The 25973-nt window shown below is 46.4% G+C and overlaps 1 protein-coding gene across 1 annotated transcript in view; it reads left to right on the top strand.

Annotated features, from left to right (window-relative positions):
- LOC142591371 (uncharacterized) overlaps positions 1-25973 on the top strand; it is a 149750-nt gene that overhangs the window by 8811 nt on the left and 114966 nt on the right. Inside the window, exons 3-8 of the mRNA XM_075703697.1 lie at positions 850-991; positions 9024-9193; positions 11638-11833; positions 18704-18809; positions 19922-20034; positions 25153-25274. Coding sequence (XP_075559812.1) covers positions 25181-25274 — 94 coding nt within the window. The 5' untranslated portion in view covers positions 850-991; positions 9024-9193; positions 11638-11833; ... (1 more) ...; positions 19922-20034; positions 25153-25180. The remainder of the gene's footprint in view (positions 1-849; positions 992-9023; positions 9194-11637; positions 11834-18703; positions 18810-19921; positions 20035-25152; positions 25275-25973) is intronic.

Here is a 25973-nt window from a genome sequence, read left to right as displayed (position 1 = left end):
GGCATATTGTGCATACTTTACGCATATATATTAGTATATGTACATATCTACATACCATTGTTGTCGTCGGTTACAAAGATATCAACCAAACAATGAAATTTTGGTATTTTTTACATTGAAGCTGTATACTGTTACCGCCGAATGCATCCGTCCTGTCCATGCGTTCAATCCAACCAATCAGCGAGAGGCGCGTATTGCTTCCACAACTGGGTTCCGTGCAACACCACCAGATGGCGCTCGCCTACGCGGCAGCAGCGGCGCCGGCTGTGAGGGGAGATATGCAAAAAGAACCAGAAAGCTCGCTTACGCGCGTAGCGTTCGCCGCGTGCGCGTCTCGGTGAAGATTGCAGTTGCACGGAAGAGGTTGGCAACGATAGCACCCGAAACATGGTGTGACGCAAGTGCAATATCGCTTAAAAAAAAAAGCCTGCGTAGCGACCGAGTTGTGTTGTGACAGTGCTATGGGAGGGCAAGGTATATTGAGGACTGCTGAAGAGGAGTGTACATAAGTGATTAAGTGCATTTCTATTGTCGCTTACGCACACACACGCACACGTATATACATACATATTCACCGCTACAATCACCCCTACAACGTTTAGAACTATCGCTGCGTCATAATTTGCGGGAAGTTTTGAGCTCCTCACACGCTCAGAATGTAGTTGCGTCTTTTTATATACATAGGACACCCTGGGTGCTAGTATACTGTAACGGACGCGCACGATTATGTGGCGCTTATTATTACAAAAATGTAGCTCTGACCTTTGGCATGGCGTTGCTTTTGCGGAAGCAAACACCTCAGTGTAGAAGGGATAAAAATAAATTTGCTAAACTTTTTTCTCCTGACAGGCTGCGGCGAAGCGAAGGATCTTCAGCTCCCCAGCATCACGAGCCCCTGAAAGGGTCACCACTCGTGCCCTACAGTAATTCTTCATGGGTGTCCACCACCGCCTCGGTGTCTTGTTGGTGCCAAATAACGACGTTCCACAGGGTATGCGAGGTTAACTGCGATCTCCTACAGACATGCTTGAAGGCGCAGAACACAGATAGAAAAGAAACACAAATGCATGCGATAATTAAGGGCTAACGGTGATGCAAGGAATATTAAAGGGCGGTCTTCTCTCGTTCACCGTACTTAGTTATTATTTGCATTAGCAGCTGGGGCCGAGTTGACAAAGCTTTGCATTCGACAGCGCTCTTTGCCAGTGACTACATTGATTTCGCTAAACTGTACAGCATTAGCCATCTGCTGCAATTTTCTCTTACGCTAAGTTGTAGCGCAAGTGCTTTGCGTAATAGAAATACTTGTGTTTAGCGCGAATGCACACCGAACGGGACAGAAAAAGCCGACACACAAAAGTGCTGAGGTGGTTTCGATGTCGTACCGACGACTCAATAGCCTCGGAGTTGTGTTGGATGTTTGCATGCAGGAAACAAAAGTGCCCCAACCAAGTCTAAGGACGTGAAATACAATATCCTTGTGTCGTTTGTTGGCACGCACAGCGTACGGCATGAAATCCTAATCTGTGGCAGCCTTAACAGTCGGTGCGGAAATCTTTAGTCGAAACCTTTTAGGGGTGTAAGAATGAGTATACAAATATTCTGCAAGAAAGAGCGAAAATGATGAAAAAAAAAACAATCACGCATTTCGCGAGCGAAATCGCTTCTGCAATGAATAGTCTTTACGAATTGATGATTTAGTTTTTTTTTTCATTTTCCTGTTAGTAACAGAACGATCACATTCGTTGTCTCCAACACTGTGTTTGTTGTTTTGCTGTCTACGTTATTGGTCTTTGGCCTTTTCTGCACAGTAGTTGTCATACGCTACAGCTGTCTTCAGAGAGCTCGAATCAGGATCTGTTCATTGGCAATTATCATATTACCTTTTTTATGAGGGTTATTACAGATGACGGGTCATTCGCTTATAGTAAGAAAGAATTTTGAAATACAGAAATGGGAAGACGATAGTTATGATAGAGAGTATAAGCGCGACTGAACGAGGACGTAGAACGAAACAGATACACAGAGACAGCGCTTCACTTTTAACTAAAGATTTTATTTTTGCACACGTCGAAATATTTATACCGTACGAGCGAAAACAAACGTGACAGGAAAAAACGTTCAGTGGTGCATATCGATGAACCGTACACGTTTGCAAGGCATGGTTACATCGATAAACCGAGCAATCGTATCTCCTTTTTAGATAGCGAAACTGATGGCTTGTCTCACGCACCTTTCCTGTAATTTTGCAATTTCGTAGGCTTCCACAATCTCCCTTGTCATCCTGCTTTGTCCCCTATACAGAACGGTAGTATTTTCAAACATGGGTTTTCAGGAACAATATCGGCAATGAATATCCAAATGACCCGAGATTACCTTAGTGACGTTATATTGATGCATTTAATCCCTCATTGATGCATCTGCCAGTTTGACCTACATATGCTCTTCCGCACGAAAGTGCAATGGCATAGACAAGGTTATGAGCGCAGGTCACAAATTGTTTGCGGTGTGGAGTAGACCACACGTGCCTCTTGTTATTCTCTGTATTAACGCGACAGCGTTAAGGAGCTCGTGTCGCAGAAAAGCCGGTGTCGTCGGCGTCGGCGGCGTTGGCCGTGAGCGATAAATCCCAGCAGGCACTTCATGAATAAAAAACAACTTGGGTGGGAATCGAACCAGGGTCTCCGGAGTGTGAGACGGAGACGTTACCACTGAGCCACGAGTTTTTTTTTTTATTACCGGCTAGGCAAAAGAAAATACAATGTGAGTATTACATGGCCATAAAGAACAACTAGTCAATGCCGGATCAGTGTGGTGTGATAAGAACGATGTAGGCTAGTCACTTTGTCCAAAGCACTTAGCCAATCAGGAGGATCACTCTGTGTGCAGAAAAATTCGCGTATATATAACACACTTTCAATGAAGTATTCATGTGCTGGGGCCTGGACAATGCGCTCATGTCTAATATCCATACGCGTTCGCCACACACCGTGCATGCACAGAAGCATTAACAGATCGACAGGCACACCCTCTGGTTCCGCGCATGGCAGGAAGCGTATTCCGAAAGCACTTAACGGCAATTCCTTTTTAAGGCTACGTTTTAGAATATCCCACAAAAACACTGCGTCATGACAGTCCAAAAAGATATGCTCAATCGTCTCCGGTTTTTTGCATATAAAGCACTTCACAGACCAAGGTACAAAAATGCCTTTGCTTTGCAGCCACGGTTTCACTGGGAGAGTGCCTGTATGTAGTTGAAAAAAGAAAGATTTAACAGAAGATCTTACCGGCATACGTTTAACTCTCTTAAGAACATCTCGTTCTGAACCTAAAACAAATACTGTACGACACAACGGTACAGGCAAGAATACATCAACAAGATCTTTGTACAACTTCTTACTAGTAACAACGGCCAGGTATTCACTAGAAAATCTTGCTTTTAGTATTCGGAAAGACGCGACCACTTCACGCAAAAAAGCACTCAAAGGCATTGGCCCCGCATACATGGACGACACTACATAATCAGGCAATGAATCACGCAGTCTAGCTTGAATCATTGTTCTCAGAAAAGCATCCTTTTGATAACGCAAAAAAGTAAACCTGCTTACAATCTGTTTGAGGAACAAATGTGACAACCCCAGCCCCCCGTTAAACACTCTATGGAACAGATTACTACGACTTGTACGTTCCCATGTTGAGGCCCAAATGAACACCGCAAATACTCTATGTAGCTTTTGCACAGACATCCTCGCCAGGCATAACGCTTACATCACATAAAAGATTTTCGCGACTAAAAACAAATTACATACTGTGGCTCTTGCAAACATTGAAAATTTATGCCCTCCCCATTTGCCGGTCTGGGTTTTCATTCGCGCTACTTCATTGTCCCAATATTCTTTGCTATCTCGATAATGTTCGAGGGGGACACCTAGGTAGGTGCCTGGAGTTACCGCCCATTGCATGTTACAAAAAGTCTCAGGCTTGTATTGCCAATTCCCATGCCAAAAACCAAGACACTTCTTCCAGTTAATAGCACTTCCACTTGCAGTACAAAATTTTACAGCCTCTTGTACAACCGCTTTGACACTGTCATAGTCCGTACAAAACACTGCTACATCATCAGCATATGCTAAAACTCGAACTTCAGTTTTATGAAACGTGTAACCCCGAATGTTTGGGCTCTTCAGCAGCCGCAAACAAAAGGGCTCGAGGTAGAGAGCGAAAAGCAGGGGGGATAAAGGGCAGCCTTGTCTCACAGACGACAGCACAGGAATACCATCACTTAACTGCCTATTAATTATCAGCTTCGCTATACAACCATTGTACATCATTTTAACACCTTCTGTAATAACAGTTCCAACATTGATATGGTCTAGGATCGAGAACAGAACTTCGTGTACGACTTTATCGAACGCCTTGTGCAGATCTAATTGCAACATGGCCACGCGCCCATACATTCCGTCAAAGCATTCAAGGACAGTTCTAGCTGTGTGAACATTGGTAAAGATTGACCTGCCTTTTATGCTGCATGTTTGATGTGGCCCTACAAGTGGCTTAATAACACTTTGAAGGCGTCGAGCTAAAATCTTCATGAATATCTTATAGTCCACGTTTGTTAGACTGATGGGACGGTATGATTCAACAGACTGTAACTTAATCGGATCATTCGTTTTAGGAATTAGCACTACGTGGGACGCTCGGAAGGATGGAGGACTTGCTTTCATTTCATAGAAATCGCTAATCAGCCTTTCAAGTGCGACTGCCATTTCTGTTCTAAAGGCTTTATATAGAGATGCACCGAGACCGTCTGGCCCAGGCGACTTGTTTGAACTAAGCTCCAGAATCGCTGATTCAATTTCCTCAGCCGTGATACTGGCTTCTAGAGCGTCCACAAGGTCATCCTCTAATCTCGGCATCAGCGATAGGAATTCCGTTCTGAAGTAGTCAGTGTCCGGAGTATTAAGGCTGAAAATATCTGTGTAATGTTCGACGAATGCCTGCTTGATTATTTCTCTTCGATTTGTGATTTCGTTTTGATAGCATATTTCCGTTATCTCTTTCGACAAAGCGTGCCTTTTTTCATCACTGAGCGCGCGTTTGGTGGGCGTCTCTCCGGACCACAGTTTCTCGTTACGCGCCCTTATCACTGCGCCACGGTACATTTCTTCGTCTATTGCCTCGAGCTTAGTTTTAGTCTCTTTAATTTCTTTTGTGAACAATCCCGGCTCGCAGCACTCCGTACTTAGCATAAAATCTAGGGCACTCTGCAGCTCTTTAACTCGTTGTTTTTCTTTTCGCCGGAGCGCGCATGATCTATCAATAGCGGCTCTTTTAATATCACATTTGAACTGCTCGCATACTTGCATAAAACTTCCGGAGTTACTTCGCAGCATGTTCGCTATATAATCCTTGACTTTAGTTACGTACTCTTCATCTTCCAGTAATTTATCATTAAACTTCCACAAGTCCCAATTAAATTTCGCAGCTATTCTCTTCGTACCGATTGTAACCATGACTAGACAGTGATCACTAAAAGAGACATAGGTCGTCTGGTAGTCAGAACATGACAGCGAACATTCGACAGGAACATATATACGGTCCAATCTAGCATGACTGCCTCCCTGAAAGTGAGTGTACTTTGCCTGGCCTTCATGCGTCGATATCAAGCCTACATCTTCAAGGTCGTGCTCACCTACAATTTCGGAAAGTAACTCGGCGCTCCGATCTCGAAAGGAACGGTTTGTTGTCCTATCCTCTGGTCTACAGACGCAATTGAAATCACCAAGCAAGATCACTCGCCTTTCAGTAAGCAGGACAGGCTTCACCTGTCGGAAGAAACTCTCCCTTTCAGCAACTGCATTCGGAGCGTATACACACACAGCTCTCCAAGCCACTCCATCCGATTTAAAATCACACATTACTAGACTCCCACTTTCACACGAGAACAGAGTATCGACAGCACCAATACCATTTCTTAAAAAAATAACGCAACCACCCGCTCTTCCAACAGCATGACATACGCAAACGCTGTATCTGCTACGATAGACCGCTACCATTCTGTCTGTTTGTTCTTCGTCTTCAATTTTAGTTTGCTGAACCGCGAGCAAATCTATTTCATTTTCTAGCAAAAGGTGGCTCAGTTGCAGTTGCCTTCTACGCGCCGACAGGCCCCTTACATTAAGCGTAGCAACACGCAGGCTGGACGTGAGGTTGGTAGCCATCTAAGCAAAAGGGAGACGCCGATCAGTCTACTCACACATCAAACAGAGTGAATCCACATCCATTAAGGCATTTGAGCTTAGTACTGACCCGATCAAGGACCGGGCTTCAACCGTTGTGGCAAAAGTAGCCTCCGCTAAGGCGGAGGGAGAGCAGACGCAGTACTGCGTTCCGGTGGCAGTTTCGGTTTGGGCTTGAACGGTCCGCGGCGCGTTGAAGGTGCCTTCGGCGGAGGCTCCTCGCCGCGTTCACCGACCAATCTCGGTTCCTGATTATCCGAATCCTCGTGAGCCCGCTTCACTTGTACACTTGACGCTGCGGGCATCTCGGTATCGGCGTCTTCCTGTTTGTCGCCCTGCTGCCCAGTCGTAACCAGGGTTACAGCAGTCACGCTATCCGCTTTTTCCGGAAGGAACGCTGGCTTTGATGCGACGGCCGGCTGGGTTTGTTCCTTACCGGCTTGGCTGGTATCTGCAAGGGGTGCGGGTGCGGTTTCCTTGGATGTTGACTCCTTGATAGCATAATCTCCCCCACTTCCGCGGGTTGCTTCGACCGCGTCTGCTTCATCCATGATGTGTTCGGCCGCTTCATCACTTCGTGCCTGGCCCGCAACATTAGCGTAGCTACGCACGCACTGGCTCTCATCGTGGCCGAAACGCCGGCATAGCCCGCAGCGTGGCACCCGACACTCACGGCGTATATGTCCTTTTCCACGGCACCCAAGGCAGAGCGGAGCCCTACCAGGAACATGGACGAGAGCGACGTCCTCACCAACGCGCAACTGATGGGGCAAGTCCTCGATGGTAACACCCACCTTCAATTTCAGTGTAACCGACCGTGTTGTTGAAGCCTTGTCGACTCAGCCTTTAACCTTCCATTTATCGCGGGTTATTTCGGTCACTTTTCCGAACGCTGCTAATGCCACGCGCACGTCGTCGTCTTGCACACCGTGGAGCAGCCAAAACAGCTTCAGCCTGACGCCTCGGTTGGTCGGATCAATAACCACGCAGCGGTGGTCTTTCACATTGAAAGCTTCAGCCTGCAGAATCTTTGCCTTCGCTCCTTCGCTGTTGAAAGTAACGGCCCACAGGTGGTTCATCTGATATTCCCCAAGGGCAACCACATCCGGCAGCAATGACAGACGCGCTAGGGCGTCGCGAAAATGCTCGACGCGATATGGCCTGGTGGTGACATCACCATGCAGAAATACTGTGTTCAAAACACTCGAACCTGATGGCAGATGAAGAACAACCATTTCATAATCCTGGGCAGGCATTTCAGTGCTCCTGATACCGCGACCCGGCTGGGCCGCTAAAGCCGCTCCTTGGGAGCCCATGAAGCACACGTCCGTCACGCTCGGTGGCCGGAAGTCGTCTACTGAGCCACGAGTTCGATGCTTCAAAGCGGTACAAAAGCGCCTCTAGTGAACGCTGTGTTGCCTTAGAAACGAGCTGTTTCTAAGGCTGAGGCGTGCGTCGCTTGCTCAGGAGCACATTTAGTTGTCGCGCCGAGCGCTGCGTTGCTCGATGCTCACCGCGTCCGATGCGGCGCGCGTAGTCGCTGCGCCGTAGCCCATTGTCTTACACCCCTTGGCGGGTCGACGGGAACGCTGTCGCGTTCCACTCTTGAAGGCGAAGCTTAAGGGTCCTCCAATTTTTAACCTGTTTGCATAGCATCTGTAGACGCTCAGTGGCACCGAAGGCCACTTCCACCCCGATTTCACCGCTATTTTTCTGAGATTATGTGAAATCCAATGAACGTATGGTACCACAGCAACTTTCTTTGCTCTAGCAGTGGCACTGCTTGCATTCGATGCGTTTTTACACTTCCTGAATAAGCCGTCCATGGCAGAGGTGAGCGTACGCATCGGCTAACCACAATCTGCCGGCGCTTGGCCTGATCTTTGAAACTGGCTTCAACTTTGTGTTCACGTGACCTCGTCAGAGAATTATTCAAACAGGATGTTACTACTGCGCGTTAGTAAGGTGACAAGGGAGATTGTGGAAGCCTACCGAAATTTCCAGGAAAGGGTAAAGTGGAGTGAGTTGCAAACAGTTGCATATGTTTCTGAATGCGCTGTACACTTTAGTAATTGACCCTGCGACTTTATGTAATGAATAAATATAACTAATTATTTTCACTAGTCAGCTGGTCAATCATTGTAGAAGAATTCACCAGCGTGTACAAGGCGACTGATAAAAACGCAATTGGTCGCATTGGCATATCTCGTATTCCTTTACGTTTTAAAGCTTGGCAAACGCAGTATGCTAAGGTCACAAGGCCGTACTGCGCTATGGTTACGCAGAAATTACGACAATCCAGTCGATCCGCCCTCTTCAATATCATGCCGTTAAGCCGGCCCTCATTTGACGCTACAACCTCGCCGTTCAGAAAAGTACTACGGTTCTCACTCATGGGCTTCCAGTAATGCTCCTACATTTAGGAGCCTGAGGCGCTTGCCACTACAACTTGCCGCTCAGTCTCGACGTCTCGTAATTTGCGCGGATATTTGAGGCCCCTGGTCACAGCTAGCAAGACTGGCCCTCTTCGATAAATGATCCATGACAGACCCGCACTACTCGAGGCACAGTTTTCAGCCGATGAGCGCTGTGTATTGCGAAGTTTCGGGCAGTCGAAGATTCCGACCGTAGTGGAGGACGGTGACGCAAGTGTGCATTGCGATGAGCAAATTGTCCCTTGAAAGGTTGTCGGTCTCGGCCGTTAGATCCTGCTAATGTCGCACACCGAATAGTTCGAAGCCCGAAGACCCAAGAAAATCTCTTTTCTTTCTTTTCGATTTCCAGTATCTCTTGCTGTCAGATCCGCAGACCCGAGGAGTATCCATCTCACCCGGGCACTTCCCGCAGTATTGGTAAGCTCTCGAGCAGCAGCCAGAAGCACGAGAATCCTGCACTTCTATGAGTGGCTGCAGCGTGGATTCGGTGCCTTGCTGACCAGCACTGAGGTCCCAAAGGTAAATTTGCTGAACAGTGCCTCGTGGCAACGCATCGTATTTGCAGGAACGGCCCAAAGACAGACACGCATGCGCACGCACCCACACACACACGAACACAGGGAAACACAAAGTGCATTGCTGTACTATTAACCCTGGCTTTTTGTTCTTGGCGCTAGTGTTTAGCGGTGAATTCTATAGAGACGACGACGACAAAAAAAAAAAAAAGTCGAGCCTTACGCACTATTGCTATATGTTTTTTCTACGTCGCACGAATGTGTCGGCAATTTCATAGTTGTAAAATTTTTTTCGGCAAATACATATTGGGAACCAGAGAGGTAGCCACAAAAATTATTTTCACAAGAAAAACGAACTCTCGCTTAAAGACAAATGGGGTTTGCTGGAAGCGTGCATAGCTTGAACGAAAATCTGCTTACACCCTCCGATACAGTTATTACATCAATGTATAATGCTGCCGGAGAAGCTGAAGAAAGCGAAAAGAGAAAACAGCCCGCGGAGAAATTTTTAGGCTATGGACAAGTTCATAGGAGCACGTACAGCACGCTAGCGAATGAAGAAGTGCTGTTAAAATCCAATGGCTCTGTGAATTACAGCAACTTCAGTGTCACTCTTTTTCGCTCGCTCGCACCGCCATCACGATTGCGGTATATACGTCATGCGCTCATCACTCTTTCTTTATCTGCTTCAATGCCTTCTGCACTTCTCACTTGCAGCGTATACAGTTACAGCAAGCGGAAACTCTAGCAGCTCAAAAAACCACGGAAGAGTTGTTCATTGACCGTCACCACATGGGCCCATATTTATTGGCGCGAGTTCAATTCTGCCGCAGTTACATTTCATTTGCCAGCGTTTGGACACCGATAACGACCATCCGCGTATTAAGACAATCAATTGGGTGCTCTCCGATACAGCAAGGTTCTCATAAAAAAAGTGAATATAAAACTGTTATCGCCGACTACAGAAAAATCCAACTCGACGAGAGGAATAGGCCCCACATACGCTACATCGACTGTTGGGTCAAGTAAACTGTTGCAAAGCTTGTGACGCAAAGCAAGAAAGGAGACAACCTAGATAACTTGATTGCTAGCAATCTAAATTATACGTTTCAAGCAGACTGACAAACCGATCGAGAAACCACGCTTCTGGCTGCCTACAATGATATGGCTAGCTGATGAGACTTCTTGCACATACCAAGTAAGGAAGTCAATTAAGCCATTATTGTCAGTTAACTTGCGTTAACTGTACTGACAGAAGGATATTAATCATGGCTAGCACAGTTCCTTTAATAAAGCACAGCTTTCTATCCTTTTTATGCCTGCATGCCTAACCATTAGTTACGCAAAATACGGCAAAGTATCGCCATCTCGGGAGTTTATTTCATAGTGATATTGTGGCGTTCGGGCACGGGACATGTTTTTGGTTGAGCCTAGATCAAAGCACTTTCCTGTTGAAAAAGTGATCTCCAATCCATGATGGGAAGTTAGTGGGACGTCGAAGCTGTAAACGAGCACCAGAACGAATACACCTTGCGACGTAGTTTGAAAATATTCACTTGGCGACATTCACATGCACTTTACCTTATTATTAGCCTAAGACGTTTCCACGGCCCATGACTTGGCATGCCCCGCTACTTCATGCACCTACAAAGAGTGGACCAGAGAGGAGAGAAATTCGACGCACCTCGTATGCATGCTGCTCTTCAGGATTCCCGTCACCATGCAAATCACTTGCTAGGCGGGTTCTTTTTTGCTCAGCTTTTGTATTAACCTTGTCGTTTTGCAACGTCATCCTTTACCATGTAATCTTTATCGTTACATTGTTTAAATATCACTGGAAACAAGGAATGTGTTTTAAAACATCAATAAAAATGTAATTGCGAATGCGTGATACCAGATTTTAAGATTTAGTGCCAGGCGTACACGGAAGTGTAGTGAAGTGATCACTTTTGGATATAAAAAAGAAAGTACTTCTTATTTTCATGAAAAGATTCTTTGAGCTTAGAATCAGTGCTGGGCGTACTAGAAAGAGTCGTGGTGTTGCTGCAGGATGCACAGCAGAGCCAGAGGAACAAGTAGAAAAAAAAAAGGGCTCGTGAGCTCGGCTACTCGGCGCCGGCTTGTCATCCCTGTGGCTTTCTCCTGTATTATGTTTCATCGTGCAAGTAAATCCATACCTTCGTAACTTCGTGTGGGGAACATCTGAAGTCAAGCGCCTTTCTCTATTAGCTTTGGGTTTTAGAAAAAAAAGTTTATTGATATTAAATAAACTGTGCTTGAGGCTCAATGCGCTTGAACAACGAATAATCACTCTTTGGTCGAATTCGCGCTAGTCTTGAGGAACTTATATTCTACCCACAATTCTGATTGTGGCTAGAGATTCCGGAGTCAGTTTCTTCTAGCATGCGTGGTATGAATAGCTGTGACGTCTTGTTTATACTAACACAGGTTCGATGGAGATTATCGAGCTGATAGAGAAGATTGCACAAGCTTGAAAAAGTCCTTACTTCCGAGCGTGTCCGGGGAAGCCACTGTGGAGCGTCAATCTGTGGGCATCACGTCCACGCCGTCCACCACAGGCTGCAAACCGCTGTCACTCCACCATTTCCTGCATTTGGCACGGGGGCTTCTCCACCAAACGGAGGTTGATGCAACTCTTACACTGCTTTTTTATTTCGAATAGGCGCTAAAGAGAAATGCTAAAACTATTTAGAGTATCTAAGTATTCTTTCAAAACTATATCTTGATTATATTGCGAAAAAAGGTTGGTTAGTATAACAAAAAAATTGCGCCGAAACTCATGTGAGGATGAATGTCGACGCGAGTGCGATTAGCGCTGAAGCAATGTCGCGAGACTGCGTGACTCGCCTCGTCAAATCTTTGGCTGCTTTAGAACACAATGTCGTTTGCGTTAACCGACAAACAATCAGCTAGGCTCTAGCAGACACCATTAAAGTTGTTGACATCATCGGGAGCTCGTGTGGGAACTTGGACGTGACGTCGCTAACCGCCCTTCCTTCCTTGCATATGTTCATGGCAATTGTAGAAAACCGAAGCATCGATTGCGATGTCAAATTAGTGGACAGTTAGGTATGCGAAGTAATACCCCTTTTTATCGGTCGTATTAAATTAACAATCATGGTATCACATGCGCGCAAGCAAACGTGAATATATCTCACTCGATGACCACGGAAACTCGTTGACAAAACGCTGGTGTCGGGAAGCGCGGCAGAACCAGCGCGTGAATTGAATTTCGTGCTGCCTCTCGCATCCCCCAACCCGAACTAAGCCGCGAAAACAGAGCACGCGGCTGTACTCTGTCCCCATCGCAGACTGGCTTTCGAGATACAGCTGCCCGGGTGGCCCCGTGCACCCGCCAATTCCCTTACAAAAATTTTTATAGAAAGTCTATAGACAGTCTATAGACGTCTATAGACTGTCTATAGACTTTCTATAAAAAATTTTGTGAGGGAAGTTCGGCCTGAGTACAACGCACCTCCCCTCCCTACATCCCCACAGCTCTTTGCGCGCGGGGGAAGACGGCGCACTTCCTCACTGACTTCCTCCCTGCTTTCCTCGCTTGCGCGTGCGAGATTGGGCCGCGGGCTCCGGCTCTCCCTCCCACGCTTTCACTCGCACATACAGCGCACGGCACGCGGCAACCATTTTTATCGCGCTTGGACTTCATACGGAACCTCGCGGCCAAGCCAACGCCTAAAGTAGAAATGCCCCTGGAGTGTCCATATAAGTGCTATCCCAACAAAATGCATACTTAGCTGACAAAACCGGCCACACCCATCATCTTCCGCGAGACACATTTGCAAAGCGCCCGCATGTCGTGCTGCTTAACTGCCGCTCGCCGATCATCCCTGGGTCCAGTTTCGGGGCTCTATAAAGTAGAGCAGTCGCTGAGGAAAGCATCGATTGATTCGCGCGTGCGGCTAGGTACTTACTAGTACGTTTATCAAATTTAATTTAATGTCGGAGTACCTTTGATTATCAGAGACTCGGTGTTTGTACGATATTTCTGTCTGCCTACTTCCACTAGATTGAATTAAGGAACGTAAGCAGTTCTCTTAACGGAGTCTCGCCTGCGCCATACCTGGAACAGATAAAACGCGCGCCTATTCCTGTAACCTTCTTTTAGATTGCTTTTGCATAATTATTCTTGGCCGTTTTACTATTTTGCGGCTGTGGCAGTTGTCGCACGAGTTAACGCAGTGCTGGGTGTACGTGTAGGACACCTACAGACCGATTTCGATCGCGTCCGTCCGAGGAAAAAGCATCCCTCCACTGAGCGTCGCCGGGCAGCTGGCCACGATGCAGTCCATGGTGCTGTGGCCACCTTACCCGGGCACTTGTCCTACTCTACGCGAAGACTCAAGCGGAGAGACCTGAGTGACGTCTCGGCAGGCATTCTGGCGTGAAGACAAGCAATAGCAAGCGCGGTCACCCGAATCCACCAGAACGAAAAAGAAAAATCGTTACAGCGGCTGTTCAGGTCCCGGTATTGAGCGAACCGGACGCTCACAGACTAATAAAATAACTTGGCACATACATTGTCTCATTAGTACACTCCGCCACCACCCAGTTCTCGAAGAGTCTTTGTGCGCAGCGAACTGGAAACTCCTTCGTCACCACCACCACCACTGGAATTGATTGAAAACTTTATTTCACCGAGCGGGGGTGCCAGCCTCTTGACCTACATGCAGGTAGAGGGGGGGGGGGGGCGATGCAGTCCCCGCGCGTTGAGGACCGTGAGTCCTCACGGCTCAACGGCCAGGCGGATTGCTCGACGCTTGTCTTCAGCCTATCTACAACAAAGAGGAGAGCTGACACGGCTAATGCTCTATTAAATAAACTTAAATACACCGGCGCATAGAGTAGCGTACGTGGACGCCGCTTGCGGCAGAGACGGGGCTACGGTATCGACGGTGGGTAATGGCGACGGGTGCGTTAAACTAGCGAGATCCACGTGCATGAGGGACGCCGAGGAGGTTGCAGTAGCGCTCGCTTGTGCTGGTACATAAGCGGGAGTCATACTATGCGATAGCAAATTAGCTATCCGAAATTTTAGCGAAAGGCGAATCTCGGAAGAGGCCCTCCAAATTATACTCAAAGACCCTCCTAGGAGGGACATAACTTTTATTTGGCCTCCGGCCCACGAAGAAGTCCCAGGTAACGAAGCCGCTCACGAACTCGCCGGAGCACGCTACCACCGGGTAACTCTAGAGCAGCCAGTTCCAGGGATCAAAGATAATATCATCACGTAAAGGGAAATTGTTGATAATTACAAAGCCGAAAGAAGAATCTTTCCGCCTCCACATCGGTCTCTCTCTCTGGAAGACGCTGGCATTTGGCGGCGCCTCCAGGTAAGCAATTGCACTTCACCATACTGGATCCACTTAACTCAGACGAGGGACTATAACGACGCCGTCTGCAAAATTGGTAAGGGAAAAGGTACGCTAGACCATATAATATGGGAGTGTGCTGGGCTCTCCAGGGGCAAAGGAAAACATTGCCAGTAGAGAGGCCTGGGAGACCACCACCGGAAATTTCCAAGGCGTGCTCATTCCGTGGCCTTCGACGCGTTCATGACGGGCGTTATTTAGAGCAACTCAAGCTAGGCAGCCCAATCCGGCGACCACGGAACAGCACGGGCCAAATCCTCAGTTGGCCACGCACTCCAGGTTTCGCGTTTCGTATGAAAATTATAATGTATCAAGCTGGGTTAGACATATCCAGCTTTTCTAGACACGTACAAGCGCGCCCCAAGCGGTCCCAGCGCTAAGCTAGTGCATTTTCAATTGAACGAGTAGGCTTTTCTTGCGAATGACTAAAGCTGCATGCAGATTATTGAAAAAGGCAGGTGACAGACATGTTCTAGAAGCTAATCTACATGAGCCAAATGCAGTGATCACGCTTTGGCAAGCAAGAATTTTGTTCACAGAGCGGTTAAACATTCAGCGATGTGAGCCTATGGAAACGATAAAAGTTTGTACACCATTTTCGAGACAAAAACGGTATCTGTGATAAAACTACGGCTACTATCGTAATAGACGCTACAGGATATGTAGTCCTGAGACAGATTTTCGATTGATGCCTATCTCGACTCTGTACACATGGCATAACACTGTTCACAAAAGCGATTTTTGAAACAGTCGGGCAAGTTCACATTGTATTTATAAAAACCTGAGAGTATCACTTGCGGAAGCGTGCGATACCTGCTGCCGACCTCTGATAATAGTGCACCTTTCGATATGTTCTTTCTCATCCGAATGCACAGTTTGCGGAAAACGCGAATGATGGACCGAAACGCCGAAACGGTTGTACCTACAAGGGTACGTTTCATCCAAAAGACACTACACCTAAAGCAGGTTTATGATGGACTTGATACACAGCCGGACTGGTACCCCATTTTGGTGAGGTGCCTATCCCTACCACCCTTCTAAAGTGATACCAACTTTTCTACCCACAGTATGAACGATGCCTTTTCTCTGTGTGACTTTCATTGTGCTCTCCATTCTCTGACTATGCACAACTGGTGACTGTCGGGTTGTTGCGACTGTAATAACTACCATGAAAGAAAGAAAAAAAAAACGAAGCCATGGCCGAGTCGTTTATTCGCTCGTACCTATCGTTTCGTGTCATGCTGACAGTGGTATGCTACCGTGCTGCGTGATACTTTTTTTAACGCCACGTAGAACTGAGTTGGACAGTCTCCCACCAGATGGCCGAAACACAAAACTCAAGATTTGGTTTCAGTTTTTATTATTGCAGAAGTGCTCTTAAAATATATTTTCAATTTTTACTTCCTAAAACATTGCAATGGGTTGATTATTTGTTAATTCATCGCTTTAATTATCAGATTTTAATTATTAGACAACATAAGCATGAGCATGGCTTCGTGCTACATTAAAGAAAGCTATCCTGCCTTGTAGCATGAACATACTCAGGATTTCTTGATATTGTACCTTCACCATTCTTTGAAACTTCACTGAAATGCACATGCACAACGGAATAGGCGAAATTTTAAACAACTTTATTTCTATATAATAACGGAGTATCAACAAGTTTCAAGTGTCTGCGCCAAGACGGTAGACCCTTGCATTTGTGGCACTAATTGGTTTGGAACATTGGTGGTGCATTAAAGTAGCGCTTTGGTCGGGGATGGGCGGTTATGTCACACGACAGAAGTCTATGTTTTTGCAACCTCTCAGCCAAGGGCACATTGACTTGAAGAAGCGCTAAATTTAATCCGTAGAGCGATTTGTTACAGCTCGACTTGGAACGGTAATTGCAGAGCAAGTGTCTTCAGCCTGTTTGTACACGCATGTTTTTGTGAGGCCGCAGGGAAGAAGGAGTGTATGCGGGTTGGCACGCCTTGAGCGTGCGTCTGTGTGTAGTTGCATTCGCGTGTACGCGCCGGTTTCCGTCTCGGTATTTGAATGTGCATACTCACGAGTGCGTGTATGCGTGTGCGAGCATACGCGTGTTTGTGTAAGCGTGCAGTTCTATGTGCGTCTGTACATGCGTGGGCGTATGTAAATGTGAATTAATGCGGGCAAACATGTGTCGCATCTCTCTGAGAGTGCGCTTGTGTGAGCGAGCGAGCAACCCAGCGAGTACTTTCCCGCTTTCACCTACTCTTGGGGTTGAAGGCTCTACGGGACATGAACGAATGACATTGTATTTATAGCATTATCTCTTTCTGAAAGCGAAATCGACGCAAAAAGAAAACTCAGTTCCCTTTCACTCTGCGAACTATGACCGGCGAAGCTGTGTATGTGGGCCCCTTCGTGGCCAACTGCACCTCCGCCGCGGGTCGGCCCGGCATTGCGCTATCTTCGGGGTCACAGCCGCCAAATGCCTCAGCCGTCAATATCGCCGCCCGAGATTTCGTCACGATGGCACCGTCACCATCGGCATGGCTCCGTGAGCAGCTACCAAGCTGTTCACTTTTCGTTATCTTCCTTCCCTCGGCGGCAGCGCATTCTCATCATGCCAGAGATGCGCTAAATCAGCACCATCATTGCGTCATGCATCGCTTCTGCGACCAAGCAAGCTTTCAGCGGCACACTTTCGCTGCTATATTGACGCTAAAACATTAAACTGGTTCCCTTCGGAAAAACAGCACGTATAACAATCGAAAGCGGACTGTCCTCAAGGAACTGACCACGGCTCCATACTTTGATAACATCACAAAACGCTAGGTGTGGTCAGGCGGTCTTATCGGGTTTGCAAGGGTGGACTGGCGGGCTAGTTGGTTCCTCGCTGAAAGAACAGCGCTTGAAGTTGTTAGTGCATTTTTTGTGTAGTTCTTCCTTTGTGTCCTTCTTGAAGCACTGTTCTTTGACTTTGCAGATGTTCTTTTTCTGTGTCAGTTAAGCTTTACAAGAGGATTTGATCGGAAAATTTTTGTTCGCATAGCTCTTACAGAAGCATATTTATTAAAGATTTATTCGCTCGGCTAGATAATATCGAGGACGAGCTCCAAACTACTCATTTTCTATAGCCATCTAAGAGCAATTATTGAAAATTTAATTAACCTAGCTTTGTTAATTACGTACACAACTTTTCAACTTACTCCGCATCTAGAGGTTACCAATCTGAACACTCGAATGATAAATGATTTCACCAATATTTGTATTGGTTTATTAGTTTGTTGCAAGTAATAGCAGCCAGCATATTGATGGTCCAGTAGTTTTTTTTTATAAAGTGTGAAAGCTTAGACAGGTTATCTTGGCGCAAATCAAGTTCCTCAGCTCGAAAGCATGTGTCCAACCGTGCACTTCTGCCTTTACAACCAATTCATTCCTTGTATTCGCAGGCTTCTTTCACGCTCGGAAAAACACTTTTATGCAGCACGTATTCAGCAACAGAAAGCTGTATCAGGAATATTTTACGTAGTTCTGTAATTTTCTCATGACACTTTTCATCTCAATATTATATTTGAGAAGCTGAATAATTATTTAAGACTAATTATTTAACTAGGCGGTATGCAAGATACAATCTGAGTATCTCAAAGCGACGCCGAACAACATTACCTTGGTTCTGTCCAGCCACGTGGCACTTACATACATATAAAGTTTGGTTCATGACAGTTGGGTCACTCTGCACATGCATATGGGTGTATATGGGTATATGGGTATATAGGCACAGTGGGACAAAAAAGCGTTTTGACGCGATTCCCACGTTTCCTTGAAAGGAAAATAATCAAGCTGCAAAGTTAAAAAAGGAAACAAAACAAACAAAATTCTATTAGTAGAGACTCCCCCTGAGCGTTCGCGTAATTCGTATCGCAATAAAATATAAAACGCTGTTGCATGGCGGCAGCCTTTCATACAGAGGCGCGATTGAAGAGCAAGTGTAAGCGATCTCCCGTAACCCATTTCGCCTACGCCTCACGATTCTTCTTCTAGTTTTTGCAGCCGGGAAGCAGTTCCGTTGACGCGACACCTGTACGCGTGCTTTCTTCGGCGGTTACCATCGCGATCATCATCATCTATTACAGCACGTTCCCGCGTGTAGTCGGCACCTTGCACGAGATACGAGGACACGCTCAAGCCGTTGAACCCCGTCTGCACGGACCTCTCGACTTCCCGGTGTTCCAGCGCAGCGTGAGTTCCTAGGTATCTTGCACTGGCTTAGACGATGCCTCATACCCACTCCGGCTCCGCGCCACGTATTTGTTCGGCTGCAGACGGCGTCTGTTCACTAGCCTAGCAGCGGAGTTGCTTGAGCGAGAAGGCCTAACTTCGTCTACAAGGAGTGCAGCTTGCAATGTAGTGTAGGACGGCAGCACTTTGATATGTGTTGCAAGTGCGCAGCCAACGCCTTTTGCTTAATTCTGTGCCGCTCTAATATTACACTAATAATAATCACATAATAATAATATATCACCGAACTACTAATTCTAAAAATTCTTACCCAGCTTTTTCACGCATCTTATGATGCAGCTCACCCATTTTCTCAGTCCTGAGAAGAAGGCTTAGGTTTCCATTGGATTTGTTGTGCTCCTCAGAGTACTTGTCCGGACAAGGACCTTCGCTGAGGATACCCAATTTTTGAAATAAATTATACCATGTGTTTGGCGCATGATAGCCTCTGTTGCTTACGCGCCATAATACCCAATACAATACAATGTTCCCGGCCGGCAGATGTAATTGATGACGTATACGTGAAATTCGTAGTTCTCGCCGCTTATGAAGAGCGAGAAGTAATAAAACGGGAGAAAGGCACCGCTACAAAATGGCAGCTGTAGTTAATAGCCTAGAGCCTTTAATTAAATATATCGCGTAGACCTTAGATTATCCGTAGGCGCCTTACAATCTTTCCACAGTCGGCAACGGGGCCAGATTTACACACCAGCCATCCGGCCCAACCCGTGAGCGCTTCCTCCTTCACCTGTTTCTCCGCGCAAACGCGACGCCGGCGAAGTTTTCACGTGTTCTGTCACCAGCATCCCGTTTTCAAGGATAAACCAGCGGGGAAACGCTCTCTTCGTGGACACCGGGTCAGCGACGGGGCGCATTATGGCTGTGTAAATCAGCCAGTGGACCAACAGAAATTGGAAAGACGCAATTCTCATTTGCCATGACGCTTTCGAACGCTTATCGTGAGGCAAATGTTCCGCTGAAGTGCCGCGACGCGAGCGTTCCCAAACTAGAGCCAGAGTCCTTTGCCTGCTTTCTTCTGAGGTCACCATCGCAATCATCACCATCTATTACAGCACGTTCCCGCGTGTAGTCAGCACGCATTGCCTGCACGACAGACGGGGACGCGTTCGAGCCGTTGAACCCCGAGCGCACGGACTCTCTCGACTTCCCAGCATTCCAGTGCACCGTGAGTTCCGTGTTCTGCCCTCCAGCTTCGCGCCACGTATTTTTTCCGATGCAGACGGCGTCTGCTCACTAGCCAGCATGGTTATTCAAGCCAGAAGGCCTAGCTTCGTCTACAACGGGTGCCGCTTGCTATTTGTGTGTAGAACGGTAGCACTTTGATGTGTGCCGCAGTTTTGCAGCCAGTGTCTTCTGCTTAAGTCTATGCCGCTCTAATTCACTGTTCGCTGCCGGCAGATGTAATTGATGACTTATACAGTGCGCATCCGTATAATATTGGACAACTTGTAAATAGTGGCTCATTGCACCATAACACAATCACCCGCTACCTACCTTTCCCTGTATTTCCACTTCCCTTTTCCACATTGAGGAGTAGTAGGCTAGAGACACGCTCTCCAGACCGACCTCTCCTCCTTTCTCTTCAATAAGATCTACTCATAGGCGTTAAATTCGTATATCTCACCGCTTATGGACTGCGAGAAGTAATATCACGGGAAAAAGGCACCGCTACAAAATGGCAGCTGTAGTTAATAGCCTATAACCTTTTGCGTAAATATTTCGTGTAGACCTTAGGTTATCCGTAGACACCTTACAATCTTTCCACAGTCGAAACCGGGGCCTCATATACACAACTGACATCCGGTCCAACCCAGGAGCCGTTCCTCCCTCGCCTGTTTCTCCACACCAACGTGACACCGGCGGCACTGTCATGTATTCCGTCGCCAGCATCCCGTTTTTAAAGATAGTGATGAAGGCAAAACGCGTAGCGCATCAGAAACATTACAAGAGGAGAACACAGACGACACACACGTTCGGCGCTAACGTTCAACAACGAGTATTTAATTTGGGACCACGACGTAGATGTATGCCTTTCTCACGCTTGCTACAGGACGCGTGCTCCGAGCAACTGATTGTGTCTCTTGCATTGCAATGGGAAATCTGTGCTAAAGAAATCACGCCATGCGCGTAAATTCCACCTCTTTTCCTGATAATGAGATGGATGGTTTGCTGAGACAAGGTCCACTGAAGGTGGCGATGTGATATGCTTCAATGATGAGCCTGGTCATCCCGTTAAGGCTTCTTTCCCCGAGTCACTATATATTTAAAGAGGGGTCGGCAGGGGCATCTCTTGCAGTGCTGTGCAAGAAACCCATGGGTCTGCTCCTTGTTTTTCCTGTAGAAATATCTAACAATCTCCCAGCCCATTTCCTTCCTTCCACATTCCTCAGTCGTTCCTCATAATCAATCGTACTTTGAATTTCCCTGAGGTAAACTTGTCCAGCCCATATCACCTTGCACAGCTTCGTTTGTAGTCTTCCCATGAGCGCTCAATGCAATGCGTTTCACTAATATTTCATTTCCATCGAGTCCTGATTGTACTCTTGCCTTCAAGCAAACAATGACATTTTGCAAATGCATGTCCTGGAACCATTACACCTTTCCACATACCCCTGAGCACCTCGTACCCATTGTATCCCCATAGGGCTCTGTGTTTTATTATGGCCGCAATCCTCTCCGTTTTACTAGAACGCCCTTCGTGTGTGTGTCTCAGTGTTTGCATTCTTTTTGTATTTTTTAATCCTTTCCTCTCCGTGTATTTTCTAACCCCTATCTCCCAATCCCAGTGTAGGGTAACAAACCGGAGAGTAATATCTGGTTGACCTCCATGCCTATGCTCTTCATCTCTCTCTCTCTCTCTTTCCCGTGTTTTCATATACATATCGTCCTTGTTTATTCATATACCAAGGTACTTATATTACTCTACCAGAGATATTTCCTGGCCCTGTAATGACACTGTCTTTTCAATTATTTCATTGGAACCATAAACCTGATTTTCAAAGGCAAATTTCAGACCTAAATTCTCGCCTTCCTGTCCACAGATATTAGCCAGACGTTGCATATAACTTTGCTTGTTAGTTAGCAGCACAATATCGTCTGCATAAAACAAACCCGGAAACTGCTGCTCTGCTACTGTACACGCCTGTTTGTGTGAGAAATTAAACCCGATATTACTTTCCTCTAGCGCCCATTCCATCCTCGCTATCTAGATAATAAACAGCAGTGGAGCTGAAGCGCACCCCTGCCTCAATTCGTTATTACCTTTCTCATCGCTCCTCATACCTTCCATTCAATGCAAACGGTATCTTATAGCTAAATGTTTCTCAAAAACTGTATGCAATCATCGCCCAAGCCTTCCCCTTCCAGAATATCCCACAACATGTTGCGGTCTACGTTGTCATACGTACCTGTAATGTCTAAAGAAGCCACATATAACGGCATCCTTTCTTAATATATAATTATATATATTAATAAATAATTATATATTTCCCCTAACCATCAACTACCCCGTATACATCTCGAGTGTAGATGTGATCTAAGTAGACAGCTGCTGAAATGGTTGCCAATTGTAAAACAAAGCTGAATTCAAATCATGGTTTAAGTTTATTCACTATACTTGTGCATGCAACCGCCGCGGTGGCTTACTGGTTACGGCACTGCGCTGCTAATCACGAGGTCGCGGCATCGCATCCCGGCCGCGGTGGCCGCAATTCTATGTCGTGGAATGGCAAAAACGCTCATGTCCCGAGCATTCGGGGCACTTTGGAGATCCCCTGGTGGTCAAAGTTAATCTGTAGTCCCCCATTACGGCGCGCTCATAATCAAATCGTGGTTTTGGCATGTAAAACCCAAGAACTGAATTCAGTTCAACCTATGCATGTGGCTATTTAGAAAAAGAAATCTGTAAAGTTGGTGACAGGGAAATGAATGTTGAGGCACCGGCTTTTCACAAAGTGGTTACCCTCGAGAAATTGTGGCCAATTTTCACAGACTGGTTACTATCGCCGACGAAGATTACACCGATCTTCACTGCCCGGCGCCTTAACTAGTAGATTTACCTATTCATATGCTCAATGCAGAACGTTGGAGCACATGTGAGTTTAGTTTATTTGCTTGATCAGCGCTCGAGGCATTGTGTACCTAACAGCATCCCTGAGGCTAGTTTCTAGACATCAATTTCAAAATCCTGTCACGAAATCAAATTGTGCTGGATGTTCCTTTTGCCCCCTGCGCTCCACGGGAAATATGCCACGTGGAGCACGGGGAGCATTCCGCCGCCCCAACTTTGGGGACATATCTCGAAATGGATGCTAGTCTCGGAATTTACCTTGCGTGGACGTGTCTTGAGTACCGGCCGCCTTCTGTGCTATCAATCCACAGTACCTAACCCATTCAAGGCTATAAAAGACGTCATGGTACGGAACTCCGGACTAAATCCGACCTGTGGATCTTAAAGGGACACTAAAGGGAAAAATGATTTCTTCTGCATCAGTAAATTACCGTTCTACAACACCAAAAACACCACCCTTACAACGATAAGGCGTTTGGTAAGCCAGAAAGGACGCAAGAACGAAATACGGGTGGCGACGCCTACTTAAGTTCCCGCGCCTGGGGTCTGTGACGTCTTGGATTTTGATGGCATCTTCTAGGGCCTACTAACTATATGTAGCGGTACATATTGACTACATTGTGTTCTAAAGGAATCAAATATTAAACATGGCGACTTTCGGGAACCTTTATTCAGCCAACGCGGCCCAAATGCGAAAACATACTTTGGAATCCCTGACGTCACGCTGACGTACTAGCGCTGGGGTTTTGGCGCGAAATTCAAGTACTGATAATTGGACCTTCATTTTCTAATCTAATAATCAAACTATTTCTTTGATATGACTGCCTTCAGGGTTCTCAAACAATGCTTCATTAGTCTAAAGTGATTTATTGTTTCGTTTTAGTGTCCCTTTAAAGTGGGCCCTTAATTTGAGTACACAACGTGTTCGTTTTTACATTATTGCCCTGTCGAAATGCTGCCGCTATTTTCGGAAATCGAACCCATGTCTTCGTTCTCAGCATTATAACGTCATCGATAGCAAGGAAGTTATAGAAATAAATTCTGGAGGGGCAGCCCTTGCAGTTTCTTAACCAGCAGAGGTGAAGTGGGCGCTTGCTCCCTGCAAGCGTGCTGAACTACTCGTAGAACGGTCGCACTTCACGACGCTCTCGATCTGCCAATATAAATTTTAGACTAATTGAAAAATAATACACTCACGTTTCGGGCTAAAATGTTGTCATAGGCTGAGTAATGACACCATGATCATCCCACACAACTTTCATCCATCATCCTAAAACCAGCGGCACAGACAGAACAATCGAGACGCATCTGCATGTACGACAAAATTGGCGTTGTGAAAGTCATTAGAAGCGAAAAAAAAAACGGTTGCTGTTCTCCGCCGAACGCTAATGTTAATGGATTCCCCTAGTAAGATGGCAGCGGCCCTCTTCACCATTAGGTCATCACCGCTCCCGCATTTTCTTGAAGCCTCGTCGATCGCCACTTAGCCACAAAAAATGGCTTAATTCTTCAGTGAGAGAATTTTTGTACAAATAACCGATTTGAACTACAGTCATTTTTTTTCAACAAAACAGTTAAGTTGTTACGGCGCTGACGTTATTCAGCGATAATTATACGCAGCTCAAAAAGCAATTCGTCCATCTCAGCTTCCCCGATGTTAAGAATGGCTGGAAATGTTCGTTTATTATGCACACTAATTAACAGAGATCATGATGAATGAATGGACCTGGCGTTCTGCTGTTCATCGAGAGGTTGCAAGTTTTTGGACAAATTGGCGCTGTTGGTTCTAAAATATTATGTTTCACTAGATAAAGAGTTAGCATGTATCGTCATTTCTCTATATGTAATTGGAGGCCTTCAAATGGGTGCCTTCTAGAAGAACCACATATACTTCTCGACCAGTAAAGTTATTGGGCTATAACTACACTGGCTGTTTCTAACAAAGATCGGTACTCCACGATCTGGAAATCTCATACACCACGCCAAATGCGGGCATGTTGTGAATTTGCTTCGGTGCTGTGCCGCCCGCCTTCGTATAGAGAAACATAGCAAGGAAACTCGTGTACCACGCTCTATGTGCGAACGGAATCACATTTGGCGCGCCGTATAGATTGATGCGGAACCTCACGCCAGCCTGTTAGTTACCATGGGACAGGAAACACTGTTTTATTTCTTTTTTTAAATATGGGCGGGTTGCCTGCTGCTTTTTCGCAGAGCCCTAGCCGAAAAGCCGCGCCACACAATGGAGGCCCCAACGCGAGGCGTTCTAGTACTCGCGTTGCTGCTTGGAGGCGTAATGGCATCGACCCAGGCGCTGAAAGCCACCAGCGAGTCAGGTGGGTGAAAGTTTGTTCTTGCGTGGTGAACGGTCGTGATTCATCTTCGAGGAAGTATATCTGTACTATTGGGTATTGGAAGAGGGGGCGCAAATCAACACATACAAATAGAAGACAAGATGAGCGCCACATCAATCTACACTTGTTAGTGGCGCTAGTGCTGCCTCCTTTGTCTGTGTATGCATTAACTCGCTCCCCTGTTCTAACAGCACGCATTGCATCACCAACCAACCAAACAAGGAGTGGTCCTAAGAACTACACTGTAAATCGACCTGCAATTAACTTGGTTGACTTTCTGCAGACATCATCAGTTTAGGAAATTATTGTGGCTAATCAGATATGAGCAATCATAAAATTAGAATTCACTAGCGTGTGCAAGGCGACTGAAAAAAAAACACACACTGTTCGACGGATTGTCGTATCTCATCGCCATTTGTTTTGAACAGCTTGGCCCGCTTTAGTTGGAACACGGTAATGTCACAGCGCCATACGGCGATTTGGCTGTGCAGTAATTGCGAGATTGAATTCGATATTCGAAGAAAAAAAATGTGCGACATTAGGTGGCTATAAGTTTGTCTTACCATTAGAAAGCAAAGAGCGCTAAGAACGGCACTCAGGAGTAAACATGACGGTGCAGCACGTCTTGTGTCCTCCTGCTTGGTCTCCTTTTTAGCATCGTTTGCTCTTCGAAGCCAGATG

This window comes from Dermacentor variabilis, chromosome 8 (genome assembly GCF_050947875.1).
Source record: "Dermacentor variabilis isolate Ectoservices chromosome 8, ASM5094787v1, whole genome shotgun sequence".
Classification (NCBI taxonomy): Eukaryota; Metazoa; Arthropoda; class Arachnida; order Ixodida; family Ixodidae; genus Dermacentor; species Dermacentor variabilis.
This window is presented reverse-complemented; position numbering and strand designations above follow the sequence as displayed.